At 44.9% G+C, this 16482-nt stretch overlaps 1 protein-coding gene across 1 annotated transcript in view; it reads left to right on the forward strand.

Moving 5' to 3' along the window:
- The window catches only part of LOC127573226 (uncharacterized), a 64650-nt gene that overhangs the window by 35029 nt on the left and 13139 nt on the right, over positions 1-16482 (forward strand). Inside the window, exons 10-14 of the mRNA XM_052021244.1 lie at positions 2457-2651; positions 4567-4729; positions 11024-11173; positions 12704-12864; positions 15045-15218. Of these exons, the coding sequence (XP_051877204.1) occupies positions 2457-2651; positions 4567-4729; positions 11024-11173; positions 12704-12864; positions 15045-15218 (843 nt within the window). The remainder of the gene's footprint in view (positions 1-2456; positions 2652-4566; positions 4730-11023; positions 11174-12703; positions 12865-15044; positions 15219-16482) is intronic.

The raw sequence follows: 16482 nt of genomic DNA on the forward strand, positions 1-16482 counted from the left end.
TGAGTTATTGAAACTGTTGAATTCAGTGTTGAATTCTACTGCTCGTAATGTGCCAGGTCAGAAGATGAGACGTTGCTCTCTGAGATTATGTTGGGCCTCATTAGAGCATTGTAAGAATCGAAAGTCAGAGGTCAGAGTGGGGGCGGGGGTGAGAGAGTAAAGAATGGAATTGACATTCTCTGGAAGCTCCAGGACTTATGGACTGAGCAGAGGTTTTTGGCAAAGCGGACACCCAAAGTGCAACATTCAGTGTCCGGCTGGCTTGCGACCACCGACTAAGCCACAGATGAAGCAAACTCAAGTCCCTCTCTGGGACAGACCAACTGATCCTCAGTTAGTTCTGCCAAAGCCCTTACCACCATTTTCCAAATATCTGTAACGATCGGAGAAATTTTGAAACAGAAGGAAAATTTTCAATAACATAGAAATTCAATAACACAGGCAGGCACGGTAGTGTAGTGGGTAGCGTAACGCTTTTACAGCGCCAGCGACCCAGGTTCAAATCCGGCCGCTGTCTGTAAGGAGTTTGTACGTTCTCCCCGTGTCTGCGTGGGATTCCTCTGGGTGTTCCGGTTTCCTCCCACATTCCAAAGACGTACGGGTTAGGAAGTTGTGGGCATGTTACGTTGGTGCTGGAAGCGTGGCGACACTTGCAGGCTGCCCCCAGAACACTATGCAAAAAGATGTATTTCACTGTGAGTTTCGATGTACATGTGACTAATAAAGATATCTTAGAAAAGCTAACAATCATTAATAAAAAAAATTAAGCATTATAAATTTACAAGTGTAAAGCATATGAAGTGTATCTGACCACCCTCTCCCCCCAACCCAGGACAGGACAGTATGGAGTACCCTTGGTGATTCACTCATTGGTGAGTCAGAGGTGAGACCAATCATTTGACCTCCAACGTGTTCCAAAGTTTCCAACTTCATTCCAGTATCCATGGGGCCACTGACCATCAACGTGACCCAGCTCAGCAAATACAACGGCTCATCAGGTACCAAAAAAAAGAACTTGCATTTCCGTCATATCATCATGACCTGAACACATCTCAAAACAGTCTGAGCTCTCTGCACATTCTTAGTAGTGTGGCCACAGTTGTAAGATACACAGCAGCCACATACACATTGCAACTCCCACAAAATTATCCAGCATGACCCAGCTAAGGGTTTGGCATTGCACAAACACTGGGTCTGAAAGACCATCTGTGCCCATGGACGTTATTGCTGGTCTATCAACACGATGGCCCCAAAGAAGGCGTATGGCACACTTGCCTTTATTAGTTGAGGCTTTGAGATCAGGACTCAGGAACTTATGTTGCAGCTTTACAAAACTCTGGTTAGGCTGCATCTGGAGTATTGCATTCATTTCTGGTCAGCCCATTATAAGAAGGATGTGGAGGCTTTAGAGAGGGTGCAGAAGAGGTTCACCAAGATGCTGCATGGATTAGAAGACAGGTCCCAAAAGGAGAGGTTGGACAAACTTGGGTTGCTTTCTCTGGAGCGTCGGAGGCTGAGGGGAGACCTAATAGAAGTTTATAAAATTAGGAGAAGCACAGATAGACAGCTGGTATCTTTTTCCCAGGGTGTAAATGTTTAATACTAGAGGATATGCATTTAAGGGGAAAGGGGGAATGTTCAAAGGAGATGTGCGGGGCAAATTCTTTACACAGAGGGTGTTGGGTGCCTGGAATGCATTGCCTGTGGTGGTGGTGGAGGCAGAGGTGTTTAAGAGGCTCTTAGATAGGTACATGAATATGCAGAGAATGGAGAGATATGGACCATGTGCAGACAGAAGGGATTAGATAGACAGATAGATATCTTTATTGGTCACATGTACAGCAAAACACACAGCAAAATGCATCTTTTGAGTAGAGTGTTCTGGGGGGCAGAAGATGCATTTCACTGCGTATTTCCATGTGCATGTGACTAATAAAGATATCTATCTATCTATCTATCTATCTATCTATCTATCTATCTATCTATCTATCTATCTATCTATCTATCTATCTATCTATCTATCTATCTATCTATCTATCTATCTATCTATCTATCTATCTATCTATCTATCTATCTATCGAATCCCTTCTGCCTGCACATGGTCCATATCCCTCCATTCTCTGCATATTCATGTACCTATCTAAGAGCCTCTTAAACACCTCTGCCTAATTAGTTTAATTAGGTATCATTACCTTATTTAGTTTGGCACAACATTGTGGGCTGAAGGGCCTGTGCCCGTGCTGGATTGTCTTCTGTTCTATGTTCTAAAGTATGGATCTGTCCTTTTGGACCAACTGTTAATGTTTAATTAAAATACTCTGCAGTTTGCTGACATTTAAGTGTAATGCTTTTGTCTGAACCCTGGAAGATCACTTATCATGAAGAGCCTTCCCTCCTTAGGTCCAAGAATTTCTTTCTGATTGTGAGGGTGCAAGTTCAATTAATAAATCATGTCTTTCCTTAGCTTGTTTGTTACAGATACAGTCACACTAATCCTTTTTTCACTTCTGACTGTGTTTTGTCTGATATATTTTCATACTGGATGTAAACCCTCATCTGCTTACAAGCTGCCCCCTGGTCCAACCCCTCTGCCTTTGATTGGGAACCTGCACACACTGGACCTGAAGATGCTGTACAGAAGTCTTACAGAGGTAAGGAATTTAAATATTGGTCATTGCACCCTGGAAGCTGTGGGGTGGGGGGCCATGAAAGGAGAACATTCGCTGAAGCAAAATTTTATGTAGTCAAATTAAAATCTGTGATGTGAAAGTCAAAGTCGAGTTTATTGTCACGTACACAAGTCCACGTGCGCACAGGTGCAATGAAAAACTTACTTGCAGCAGCATCACAGGCACAGAGCAGCAGATAAGCAGCATTCACAAGAAAAGCATAAATCAAACGTAAATTATACACAATTTTTACAACAAAAAAACGCAGTTAGAACAAAAAACAGCCCATTTTAGTGCAAAGTGATCAGAGTGGTCATAGTGTTGCTATACTGTAGTGGTGATTAGGGTTTTGCCAGTTGGTTCAAGAACTGAATGGTTGAAGGGAAGTAGCTGCTCTTGAGCCTGGTGGTGTGGGACTTCAAGCTTCTGTACCTCCTAACCGATCGTAGCTGTGAGAAGATGGCATGGGCTGGATGGTGGGGATCTTTAGAACATGGAACATAGAACAGTACAGCTCAAAACAGGCCCTTCGGCCTACAGTGTCGAGCCAACATTGCTAATTCCTCCTACCTACAGATTGACCATATCCCTCTATTTTCCTCTCATTCCTGTGCCCATCCAAGCTCTTCTGAAAAGACTCCAATGAATTTGCCTCCACCACCCTATCAGGCAACGCATTCCAGGCATCCACCACTCTCTCAGTAAAAAACGTACCCCTCACATCTGTTCTGATCCTACCCCCTCTCACCTTAAATGCATGCCCTTTGATGGTGGATGTCTTGAGGCAGCACCTCCTGTAGATACTCCCAATGGTGGGGAGGGATGTGCCCGTGATATACTAGGCAGAGTCCACTACTCTCTGCAGCTTCTTAAATTCCTGGGCATTCAAATTGCTGTACCAGATCGTAATGCAGCCAGTCAGGACGCCATTCTATAATTCTGCTGCCTGATCTTAACTCATGCCAAGTCCCATTTGGCCACTGTGGCACAGTGATACTGCTATAGAGCTGCTGCCTCACAGCTCCAGTGACCTGGCTTCAATCGTGACCTCCGGTGCTGTCTGTGTGGAATTTGCATGTTCTCCATTTGTGAGTTCCTCCTGGGTGCCCCAGTTTCCTCCCACATCCCAAAGGTGTGTGGGTTGGTGGGTTAGCTCTGCTCCACCACTTCCAGCCTCTTGATTTAATTGCTCTGCCTTCAGTTGCAACTGCCTCAGCTAGGAATTCTCTCCAGCTCCCACTCTTCCATTAAAACATTCCCTAACAAGACCTCAGAGTTGGGCTAGGAGAGAATGCTGACTTTGGTTCACTTCCCTCCAGTGGGTTTGGACGATTTGCGGAGACAGTGTTGGCGGTAATTTTTCTGGTAGGTCCTCTAAGTCTCAGAAGCATAAGGGAAAGAAACACTGCTACCCAGTAATAGGATCACAGCATGAATTTTGTGCCAGGCCATTAAGTCAACAACAGCTGCGACCTATTTTACAAATTTTACATGCAATCAACCCAGCAAAACATTTCCAAATAGCAGAAACTTTACTATCAACACAAGTTTGGTCCAGAACTGCTTCAGGAGATCTTCACAACTTCATTGCAACTTTCTGTTCTTTTTAGAGAGCAAACTAATACCTTCTAGGAACTTTCTGGAGCAACTCAGAAACCCTAAGGGTGAAACCAGATGAGGGCATGGGATGCAGAAGAGGTGGGCTTGCATCTCCTAGGCCCATATTTGACGGCCCTTATACCCAGTGCTGTTGGGACCAGTGGAACTCAGTACCGCGATAGAGTGCCCGATGTATACATACCTCGTGTCTTAAGTCCTTTCCTGCATGCAATCTTGCCTCCCATGCTCTGTCTACAAGTATGACTGCACTGATGGGATGTTTCTCATTTGCTTTCAGTTATCTGCGCAGTATGGACCTGTATTTACCATTCAGTTGGGACTGGAGAAAGCAGTGGTCCTCACAGGCTACAAAGCAGTGAAAGAAGCGCTTGTGGATCAGGCAGATGAGTTTGCAGAGAGAGCAAAGATCCCCGTGTTGGAAATGCTGGCAAACGGTTACGGTAACAGATGTCTCCCTGCTTCCTCATGACGCATTTTTGTTCTATTCCCTTTACCGCAAAACAATGAAGCTACTTTTTCACGGATCTCAGTGACTTGGTACAGGAATAAGTTTAGGTCCCTCTAGAGCAGGGAGCCATTTCCTGTGGAGGTGGTATTGCAGGGAGAAAATGTATTGCAAACATTTCATTGTTTCCACCTGTGTGGGAGGCCCTGCTCAGCATCCATCAATGTGAGATAGTCACCAATGAATCCAAGAGGGAATTCAGAAGGAATTGCTTTACCCAGAGGAAGCAGAAGGTGAGGGGGGTGCGTTCAGTCACGGTTTTCAAGAGGGGAAAGGCTAAGTACAGGAAGGGTTAAACAATTGCAGGTCCACAGGGAGAGGGACCAGCCGGGTTGCTCTTGCAAACGGACATCGTGGGTTCAACGGCCAGAAGGCCACCTTCCACGATGCAATCTGTTCTGATGCCACGAGTGCTGGTTCTGCAGAGAGTGGCTGAGGAGGTTTGGGGTGTACTTAGGTCTCAGGTGGATATACACATGGAGTGGGAGGGGAAAGATATAGAATGATAAGGTGATATAGCTGGATGAACACCAGCAAAGATCTGTTGGATCAAATGCAGCAGATGTTGCAAACCTGAAATATAATGTACTAGGAATACTCGGAGGGTCAGGCAGCATCTGTGTGGAGAGAAACAGAGTTAATGCTTCTGGTCAATAGTCTTTCATCAAAGCTCCACTTTCATAGTGTGGTGCCTTTCTACGCAAATCGCATTTCTCAAGTTCAAGTTTAAGATAAGATATCTTTATTGGTCACATGTACATTGAAACACACAGTGAGATGCACCTTTTGTGTAGAGTGTTCTGGGGGCAGCTCACAAGTCTCGCCACACTTCCGGCACCAACACAGCACGCCCACAACTTCCTAACCCGTACATCTTTGGAAGGTGGGAGGAAACCGGAGCACCCGGAGGAAACCCACACAGACACGGGGAGAACGTACAAACTCCTTACAGACAGTGGCCGGAATTGAACCCGGCTCACTGGTGCAGTAATAGCGTTACGCTCACCGCTACACTACTGTGCCTGCCCTAGCTGAAGAATAGCAGAGGATGGTTTCGATCCATCGACCTCTGGGTTATGGGCCCAGCACACTTATCATGAGCATACATGCCCAGGGTATAAATGCCACGATAATGAGTTTTTTACAAGTACAGTACATTACAAACGTAAATTTCAATTAACATAAATTATACATAAGTTACATGACAAAATAAACAAAGGTAAACATAATGACATAAGTGCAAGTTGAGGGAAATATAGTCTGAAGTAGAATTAGGTCGGTTCAAGAACTTGATGGCAGTGGGGAAGAAGCTGTTGTTGAACCTTGAGGTGTGGGTCTTCAGGCTCCTGTACCTCTTGCCTGACGGCAGCATCAAGGAGAGGGCATAATGGAGGTCCCGCATTAGCCCGCATTAGGCTCGTATCCGTCTACGCATTTCTGATCCAAGTATCCGTCCAAACGCCTTTCAAACATTGGGGCTGTATCTGCCGCCACCACTTCCTCAGGCAGCTCATTCCAGATATTAAGATATCTTTATTGGTCACATGTACATTGAAACATGCAGTGAAATGCACCTTCTGTGTAGAGTGTTCTGGGGGCAGCCCGCAAGTGTTGCCACTCTTCCAGAGCCAACATAGCATGCCCACAACTTCCTAACCCGTACACCTTCACCACCCTCTGTGTAAAAAACTTACCCCTCAGATCTCCCCTCTCACCTTAAACCTGTGCCCTCTAGTTCTAGACTTCCCTGCCTTGGGAAAAAGACTGACTATCTATTCTATATTTTCCCCTCATAATTTTATAAACCTCTATAAAGCTACCACTCAGGTATTGGTATTGGTTTATTATTGTCACTTGTACCGAGCTACAGTGGAAAACTTGTCTTGCATACCGATCGTACAGGTCAGTTCATTACACAGTGCAGTTACACTGAGTTAGTACAGAGTGCATTGATGTAGAACAGGTAAAAACAATAACAGTACAGAGTAAAGTGTCACAACTACAGAGAAAGTGCAGTGCAATAAGGTGCCAGGTCACAACAAGGTAGATCGTGAGGTCATAGTCCATCTCATCGTATAAGGGAACCGTTCAATAGTCTTATCACAGTGGGGTAGAAGCTGTCCTTAAGTCTGGTGGTACGTGCCCTCAGGCTCCTGTATCTTCTACCCGATGGAAGAGGAGAGAAGAGAGAATGACCTGGGTGGGTGGGGTCTTTGATTATGCTGGCTGCTTCACCAAGACAGCGAGAGGTAAAGACAGAGTCCAAGGAGTGGAGGCTGGTGTCCTTGATGCGCTGGGCTGTGCAAGAAACTCTCTGCAGTTTCTTGCGGTCCTGGGCAGAGCAGTTGCCATACCAAGCCGTGATACATCCAGATAGGATGCTTTCTAGCGTGCATCGATAGAAGTTGGCGAGAGTCAAAGGGGACAAACCGAATTCCTTTAGCCTCCTGAGGAAGTAGAAACTCCTATGTTCCAGTAAGAAACAAAAACCCAAGGCTGTTCAACCTAACCACAGCACTCCATTCCAGGCCAACACCCTGGTGAATCTCTTCTGATGGAAAGTCTTCGACCTGAGGGCTTCCAGCAAGAAGAGGGGCAGCAGAATCCACAGGAGGAGGAGGTAGAGTAGGAGGATGAAAGGGAGGGGTCCCACCCACAGTTGGTTCCAGCGGTGTAGCATATGTAAAGGAACAGGTGACGTATGTGATGGTGTGTAGGCCAACACACCGAGTCAAGAGGGATCAATAAGTGAATGAGTTGAACATGCTTGGTATTTCTCTGTGCCCTTTTGTGTTTCGCAAAGATTCCTACATCACACACAGAGTTGGTGTTGAAGCACACTTACATTGCATATTGGCAACAAAGGTAAATCGGATTTGAGCGAATAGACATCGCATCAAAAAGGGGAAAGTTTATTCGCAGACCTGGTTACATATTGGCGTCAGCAACGGTCTCAAGAGCAGAGCGGCAGCTCGAGACTTTGACACACTGACCCTGAGCACGTGTGGGCATGGGGTCACACACGTGATCAGACTGTGCGTGAGTGAGCAGAGGAAATAGTGTAAGATCTTAAATCTCAAGGACCAAGTGTTCTGGGATGGGACCGGCATAGTTCTTGGAGTGGAAGAGAAGAGCAGAGAGAGTGGGGCAATTTTACGTGCGTGTGTGCATCAGAAAACTAAGAATTAGCCAAGATTGATGAAGGCAGGGTGATAGATGTTGTCTATAGTAAGGCATTTGATAAGGTCCTGCATGGTGGATTGGTCCAGAAGATTAAGGCTGATGGGATACAAGGCAAGATGGCTAATTGGATCCAAAATTGTCTTGGTAAAAAGAGGCAGAGGATGGTGGTGGGATGATGCTTCTCTGATTGGAAGTCCATGACTAGTGATGTACCATAGGGATCAGTGAAGTTGTTTAAGATACTTTTAAAGACATGGATGTGAATGTAGGAGTATGTTTGCAGACGACTCAAAAGTTGGTGGTGTTGTGGAGACTGAGGAAAGTTGTCTAAGGTTGGAGCGGGATATAGATCAGATGGAACATGGGGCAGGAGGTTGGCAGATGGTATTTCATCCTGACAAGAGCGAGGTGATAAATTTTGGGACGTCAAATAGGGTAGGGTTTATACAGTAAATGGTAGGGCACTAAGAAATATTGCTGAACAGTGGGACCTTGGAATTCAAGTCCACAGTTCCCTGAAAATGGCAACACAGGTAGATAAAGTGGTGAAGAAGGCATGTGGCATGTTTGCTTTCAAAGGTTGGGGCATAGAATGTAGAAATATAGGGATGTCATGTTGCAACTGTGCAAAACATTGGTTAGACGATATTTGGACTACTGCGTGCAGTTCTGATTGTAACACTATAGGAAAGATGCGATTGCTCTGGAGAGAGTGTGGAGATTTGCCAGGATGTTGCCTGGATTGAAGGACTTTAGTTAAGGGGAGAGATTGGACAGGACGGGCTTGTTTTCCCCAGAGCAAAGGAGACTGAGGGGTGACCTGACAAAAGAATATAACATTATAAGCGATATGGATCGGTTAGATGGTCAGAATGTTTTTCCCATGGTAGCAGGACGGCATAGGTTTAAGGTGCAAGAAAGGAGTTTTAATGGGGAAAGATTTTTTACACAGAGAGTGTTCGATATCTGGAACTCAGTGCCAGAGGAGGTAGCAGAATCAGTACAATCGCTATGTTTAAGAAACAGACAACACTTAAATAGGCAAGATATAGAAGGATACAGGCCTTGTGCGGGCAAATGGGGTTAGTGCATTTTGGTTGGCATGGACGTGGTGGGCCAAAGGGCCTGTTTCTCTGCTGTACAGATCTATGATTCTACGACTTTAGCACTGGAAAGCTCCTGATGGTCTTAACAATGCAGGAATCGCAGCACAGCAGGCAATGCTGGAACATTGTCGGAACACTCAAAATGTTGCCACCTCTGACACAACGACGCTTACGTAAGCAAAGAAATGTTACTCAGGACCAGTCTGGGGATATTGGAAACCTTGGGATGTATGAATGGGTTTGTGAGATTTTCAGTCCATATATAGAACATATGGAGATATACTTCAGAGCTAATAATTTAGCAGGAGTGAAGAGTGATGCTGAAAATTCGTGAGCAAAAAGTGTGAACAGGAGAGCCATTCCTTTAATTCAGATGGGTTCTGTAGCAGACACCCCATTAGCAAGTCTTCTGATGGCACAGAGATTGGAAGGTGTTTTAAGAGAAGGACATCAGAAACTACGGGATCATTTTAATCCAAAGGCATCAGAAGTTGTGGAGCATTACAAATAAAAAGCTAGGAATCAGAAGTCAGGTGCAGCTTTCACTGTGGTGAAGGGTTTGACCCAAAAAGCAATTTTGATTTTTATTTAGAATGCGCCCTGTGAGACAAATGTGTGATTTAATTAATGAGTGAACTCATTCAAAGTTAGTAAACTCACAGAATCTCACCTTTGTTGAGGAGACTGAGAAATGCCGGAGTTTCTTCCTCATGGCTTCTCACCTTCGAAGATGTTCTCATATTGCACTTCCTTCCCCCCCTCCTTCGTCTATGCCCCCTCCATGGATGGGCCTTTTGTGGGGGCTACAGTCTTCTGCCCATTGACCCTGCAACAATTAGAAAAGAATCAGTAGCATTCCATTGTCACATGTATGGTCCCTTTATGGAAGGTGTCTGGCGCATCTTTTAGTCAGAGAGAGCATTTCAATAAAGGATGCAGTTACGTAGAATAAGCATAATCTAAGATAAGATAAGATTTCTTTATTAGTCACATGTACATCGAAACACATGGTGAAATGCAACTTTTAAAATCCGTGCCAGAGCTGCCGTAATGCTTCAATTTCAGAGCAAGTGAATTTCGAAGCCAAAGTAATGATTAAATTACCCTGTCAGGATAACCAAATGGAAGCTATTAAAACAATAGGTTTATTGGTATTGGTATTGGTTTATTATTGTCACTTGTACTGAGGTACAGTGAAAAACTTGTCTTACATACTGATCGTACAGGTCAATTCATTACACAGTGCAGTTACATTGAGTTAGTACAGAGTGCATTGAGGTAGTACAGGTAAAAACAATAACAGTAGAGTAAAGTGTCACAGCTGCAGAGAAAGTGCAGTGCAATAACGTGCAAGGTCACAAGGTAGATTGTGAGGTCAGAGTCCATCTCATCGTATAAAGGAACCGTTTAATAGTCTTATCACAGCGGGATAGAAGCTGTCCTTGAGCCTGGTGGTACGTGCCCTCAGGCTCCTGTATCTTCTGCCTGATGGAAGAGGAGAGAAGAGAGAATGACCCGGGTGGGTGGGGTCTTTGATTATGCTGGCTGCTTTGCCAAGGCAGCGAGAGGTAAAGACAGAGTCCAAGGAGGGGAGGCTGGTTTCCGTGATGCGCTGGGCTGTGTCCATAACTCTCTGCAGTTTCTTGTGGTCCTGGGCAGAGCAGTTGCCATACCAACCTGTGATGCATCCAGATAGGATGCCTTCTATGGTGCATTGATAAAAGTTGGTGAGTGTCAAATGGGACATACCGAATTTCTTTAGCCTCCTGAGGAAGTAGAGGCGCTGGTGAGCTTTCTTGGCCGTGGCATCTACGTGATTTGACCAGGACAGGCTATTGGTGATGTTCACTCCCAGGAACTTGAAGCTCTTAACAATTAGGACCGGACAGTTCCTCCATAGGAAACAAAGGAAATAATTTTCCATTGCATGTGGTTTTCAGGGATTTCTTTTGGACATGGGGAATCTTGGAGACAAATGCGAAGATTTACTTTAACGACATTACGCAATTTTGGAATGGGCAAGAAGACTATTGAGGACAAGATTACTGAGGAAGCCAAGTACCTGGTGCAAGAGATGGAATCTCACCAAGGTTCGAGCCTTACTTAAATCCGTTATTTTACACTGTGTGATACATCGGATTGAAAAAGTGACATTTGCAGAAGCAGACAGTTATATTTTAATTTCAGGTTAATTTCATACCTTTAACTCTCCAGCAGCTTGAAGTCAATGTGGGTGCTGTTGCAGAGGTAAATTAGTAAATTGCTTTATAATTGTTACATGTACTGAGGTCCAATAGTCTGGCACCCTGGGACTCTGTTGGTGCTGGAGTGGCAGGTTTTACGGTCTCCCACTTTATGGTCTAAAGTGGGTGAAATTCTCCCACTTTAGGTAATTTCCACCCTACACCCTCCCCACAACCCGCCCCACCCCACCACACTTCTTCTCTTCTTCCCATTCCTAGCCTCTTTTTTCTACCTTTTTTTTCCATTTTCTCCTTAGCCTTGACCCATCCCTCAGTGGATCTGCTCTCCCCTCCTGCCCCCCGCACCTGCCTATCACTATCTCTTACCTGCATCTACCTATCACCACCCTGTGCCCACCCTGCCTCCCCTCTATTGTCCACCTATCACTGCTCTGCTTTTCCCTCCCATATATTGGGCTTCCCCTTTGCCTATCTTCAGTCCTGAAGAAGGGTCCTGACCCAAAACGTTGACCACCTTCTTTTCTCCACGGATACTGCCTGGCCTGCTGAGTTCCTCCAGCGTCATCATGTTTTTCATCTAGATTCCAGCATCTGCATTCCTTTGTTTCTCTAGATTTTACAGTCTATTTGATATTACTCCCATTAATACATGAACAGATTATTTTTTAAACAGGTGAGTTTCAAGAGAGTGTCAGAGTGGTGAAGTTAAAGTGAGTGTCGCCAGTGAGATTAAAGTGAATGTGGGGACAGGTGAGATAAGATTTCTTTATTAGTCACAAATCGAAACACGCAGTGAAATGTATCCTTTTGCGTAGAGTGTTCTGGGGGGCAGCCCGCAAGTGTCGCCACGCTTCCTGCACCAACATAGCACGCCCGCAACTTCCTAACCCGTACGTCTTTGGAATGTGGGAGGAAACCAGAGCACCCGGAGGAAACCCACGCAGACACGGGGAGAACGTACAAACTCCTTACAGGCAGCGGCGGGAATTGAACCTGGGTCGCTGGCGCTGTAATAGCGTTACGTTAACCGCTGCACTACTGTGCTGGACTATTGGGATCTCTGGACAATGGAATAGCGGATTATCGGAGTTTGACTGCTTTCCTCCCTCAACCAACACCACCAAACACAATCTCGTATTACTGATCGTGGGAGCATTCTATATGCCACCCTTCCACAGTGACTGCACTTCAGAAGCACTTCATTGGCTGTAAGGTGCTTTATGACCTCATTAAAGGGACATGGACGGTGATATTTAAATGCAAGTCATTCTTTATCCTGACAGACCCAAAGTTAGGTGATTCACGACCTGTATGATCACAAAACTGGGTTAGCAGGGGGAGTGAAGTTCTAAGTGACATTGCCATTCTGTTTATAGCCCAACATTAAACAGTATATTGATATGCTTTTATTGGCAGACCGACCGTTTGATACCACCATGCCTGTTACATCTGCCATGGCCAACATCATCTGCTCTATAGTTTTTGGAGAACGATTTGACTACAAGGACGAAGTGTTTCTCACCATAACAAAACTGATACGTGAAAATTTTAATCTGCTTGGATCTTCCAGAGTCCAGGTATACATTCAGTGTTGCAACAGAATTCTGATTTTTGAAGAAAAACACGATGACGCTGGAGGAACACAGCAGGTCAGGCAGCCTCCGTGGAGAAAAGAAGGTGGTCAACGTTTCGGGTCAGGACCCTTCTTCAGGACTGAAGATAGGAAAAGGGGAAGCCCAATATATAGGAGGGAAAAGCAGAGCAGTGATAGGTGGACAACAGACGGGAGACGGGGTGGGGACAAGGTGGTGATAGGTCGACACAGGTAAGAGATGGTGATAGGCAGGTGGGGGGGAGGAGGAGAGAGCAGCTATTTAGAATGGCATATTGTCATTATGGTGTTGCTAGTTGAAGTACACATGAGAATTCTGAGAGAGCAGAGTTTAAACACATTGACTGTACATCAAAACATAATACAGCTGTGTTACTAATATCCCAGTGTGAAAGCTATCAGTATAACCTTTCTCATTATTTAATCCAGGCCACTTTGCAAAGCATACTTAAACAGTCAGACCTCACTCAGTGGCTCCATTTATCATCATAGCCCAATAGCTTTTCATAGAACATAGAACACTACAGCACAGTACAGGCCCTTTGGCCCACAATGTTGTACAGCCATTCCTTTACACCCATTATCAGTCCCCACACGCTTACTGAAGCCTTAGCTGGTTGACGTTGTTGAAGCCCTGTTAAAGTTCGTGAACTGCAGCTTTTTTTCAATATCGATCTTCACATATCTCTCTCTCAACATAGAAGGAAGCTGTGTTGCAGTTGTACAACATGCTGGTGAGGCCACATTTGGAATATTGTGTTCAGTTTTGCTCACTCTGCTATTGGGAAAGATGCCATTAAGATGGAAAGAGTGCAGAGCTGATTTGCAAGGATATTGCTGGGACTCGAGGGACTGAGTTATGGGAAGGGGTTGAGCAGGTTGGGACTTTTTCACTGGAACATAGGAGAATGAGTGGTGATCTTATAGAGATGTGTAAAATCATGAGGGGCATAGATAGGGTGAACGCACTCATTCTTTTTCCCAGGGTTGGGGAATCAAGAACTAGAGGGAATAGGTTTAAGGTGAGAGGGGAGAGATTTATCAGGAACCTGGGGGGGGGGGCAATCTTTTCTCCCAGGGGGTGGTCCATATATGGAACGAGCTGCCAGAGGAAGTGGTTGAGGCAGGTACTTTAACAATATTTAAAAGGTACTTGGACAGGTACTTGGATAGGAAAGGTTTAGAGGGATATTGGCCAAATGAAGGCAAATCGGACTAGCTCAGATGGGAATCTTGGTCGGCATGGACCAGTTGGGCCAAAGGGCCTGTTTCCATGCTTTATGACTCTATGTGGCTCGCCAAGTCTATACTGTCTCTCAGCTCAATCCCATTCCGCCACTTATTTCCCAGTGATCGATTCTTTCGCACATGCCCATTAACACCCCCCTGAATATCCCACCACCCAGCTTCAATAGGGGCAATTCGCAGTGGTCAATTAACCTCCCAACCTGCACGTCTTTAGGATGTGGGAGGAAAGTGGAGCAGGCAGTGCTGTGAAGCAGACGCTTTACCTTCTGAGCCATTGTGCCACCCTTGGGGTGTCCCTACGTGACTATAATCCATTGAAATCCTGATTATGGATATTAAACATTAAACCTACTGTTCCGTCACCACAGAGCTTCCAGTATTTCCCATTGTTATTTCATATTTACAGCATCTGTGGTGTCTTACTCAAGGGTTAATTCAAGGCACTATCTCCTCTGGCAGCTTACTCCAGATGTTCACCACCCCCTGTGTGAAAAACTTACCCCTCAGATGTCCTGCCCTCTCCTATATGTTGGAGACTTGGACAATTATGTGTGAAGCTTAGCTTTATAGAGTTAGACTGCACAAAAGCAAGTTCCTTCAGCCCAACTCGTCCATGCCAACCAAGTTGCCTACCTGAGCTAGTCCCATTTGCCTGTGTTTGACCCATATCTCTCTGGACCCTTTCTATCTCATTCATTTATAGATGCTGCTGCCAAGGCAAGCATTTATGTCCCATTTCTAATAGTCTTGAGCATTTTGGAGGGTGGTTAACAGTTAAATGTATTGCTATGTGTCTGGAGTCACATATAGGCTAAAGCAGATGAAAACAGCAACTCTCTTTCCCTGAAGGACAATAGTGAACCAGATGGTGGACTGAACATGTTCTATATTCCCCAGATGTACAACGCTTTTCCTTTCCTTGGCTTTCTACCTGGAACTCACAAGAAGATCTTTCAAAATCGAACACAAATTGTTCGGCTCATCCTGAATTTTTACAGAGAGCATCAGAAAACTCTGAGTGAGAATGACATAGGGAGCTTGATTGATGCTTTCTTGGTAAAACGAGAAGAGGTACTGAAATACTTCCGTTAACTAGTTTTAGACAAACAGGCAGGGATAGCGTAGTGGTTAGCGTAACGCTATTACAGCGCCAGAGACCCAGGTTCAATTCCTGCCACTGCCTGTAAGGAGTTTCTAAGTTCTCCCTGTGACTGCATGGGTTTCCTCCTGGTTCCTCCCACATTCCAAAGACGTACGGGTTAGGAAGTCGTGGGCATGCTATGGTGGCGCCAGAAGTGTGGCGACACTTGTGGGCTGATCCCAGAACACTCTACGCAAAAGATGCATTTCACTGTGTGTTTCGATGTACATGTGACCAACAAAGATATCTTATCTTAATAAATACTGCAACTACTCAGCAGGTCAGGAAGCAACAGGGGAAGAGAAGCAGCATTAATACTTCAGGTCAAAGATCGTTCGTCAGTTCTGATGAAAGATCTTCAACCTGAAATGTTAACTCCATTTCTCTTCCCACATTTGCTGCCTGACCCGCTGAGTATTTCCAGCATTTTGTGTTTTTATTTTCGATTTCCAGCATCTTTGATTTTCAAAGTATGCGCAGTATATGCTCTTTGAACAATGTGATTAATATCCCCATAACCAAACCTCTAGAGGAGGCGTGTTGAATTGTTCAGTGTTTGCTGGGATGTCTGGTCAGGTGCTGAAAACTCGGTTAACCAGGCAAGTTATCAGCAATAAAGAGGGGAAAAGTTTGACCTTGCTGGGGAAATATTGCATCTTCTGTTGGTCATACCCTGCACACGACATTTATTTCCACTGATGAAGAGGGTGATGTTAGACAAAATTCTGTTTGCCCTCTCAGGACGATGTAAAATGTCCCATGGCACTATCTTGAAGAAGTGTGGAGGGGATCCAAGTGCCCTGCTCAAAGTCGAGCCTTTATCTAACACATAAAATTCAATGATCTGATCACTATCTTTTTGCTGTTGTGTGAGCTTGCAAAATGTAGAGTGGATGCCACGTTTCTCTGATTTACCACAGTGACAACTTTCAATGTACGACCACATTGAATGCACTTTTGTAAATTGGTAAGTTGGTTTATTATTGTCACATGTACCGAGGTACAGTGAAAAATTTGTCTTGCATACTGTTCATACAGATCAATTCATTACAACAGTGCATTGAGGTAGTATAAGGGAAAACAATAACAGAATGCAAAATAAAGTGTCACAGTTACAGGGAAAGTGCAGTGCAGGCAGACAATAAGGTGCAAGGCCATAATGAGGTAGATTGTGAGGTCAAGAGTCCATCTTAT

The sequence above is a fragment of the Pristis pectinata genome, chromosome 8 (genome assembly GCF_009764475.1).
Source record: "Pristis pectinata isolate sPriPec2 chromosome 8, sPriPec2.1.pri, whole genome shotgun sequence".
NCBI lineage: Eukaryota > Metazoa > Chordata > Chondrichthyes > Rhinopristiformes > Pristidae > Pristis > Pristis pectinata.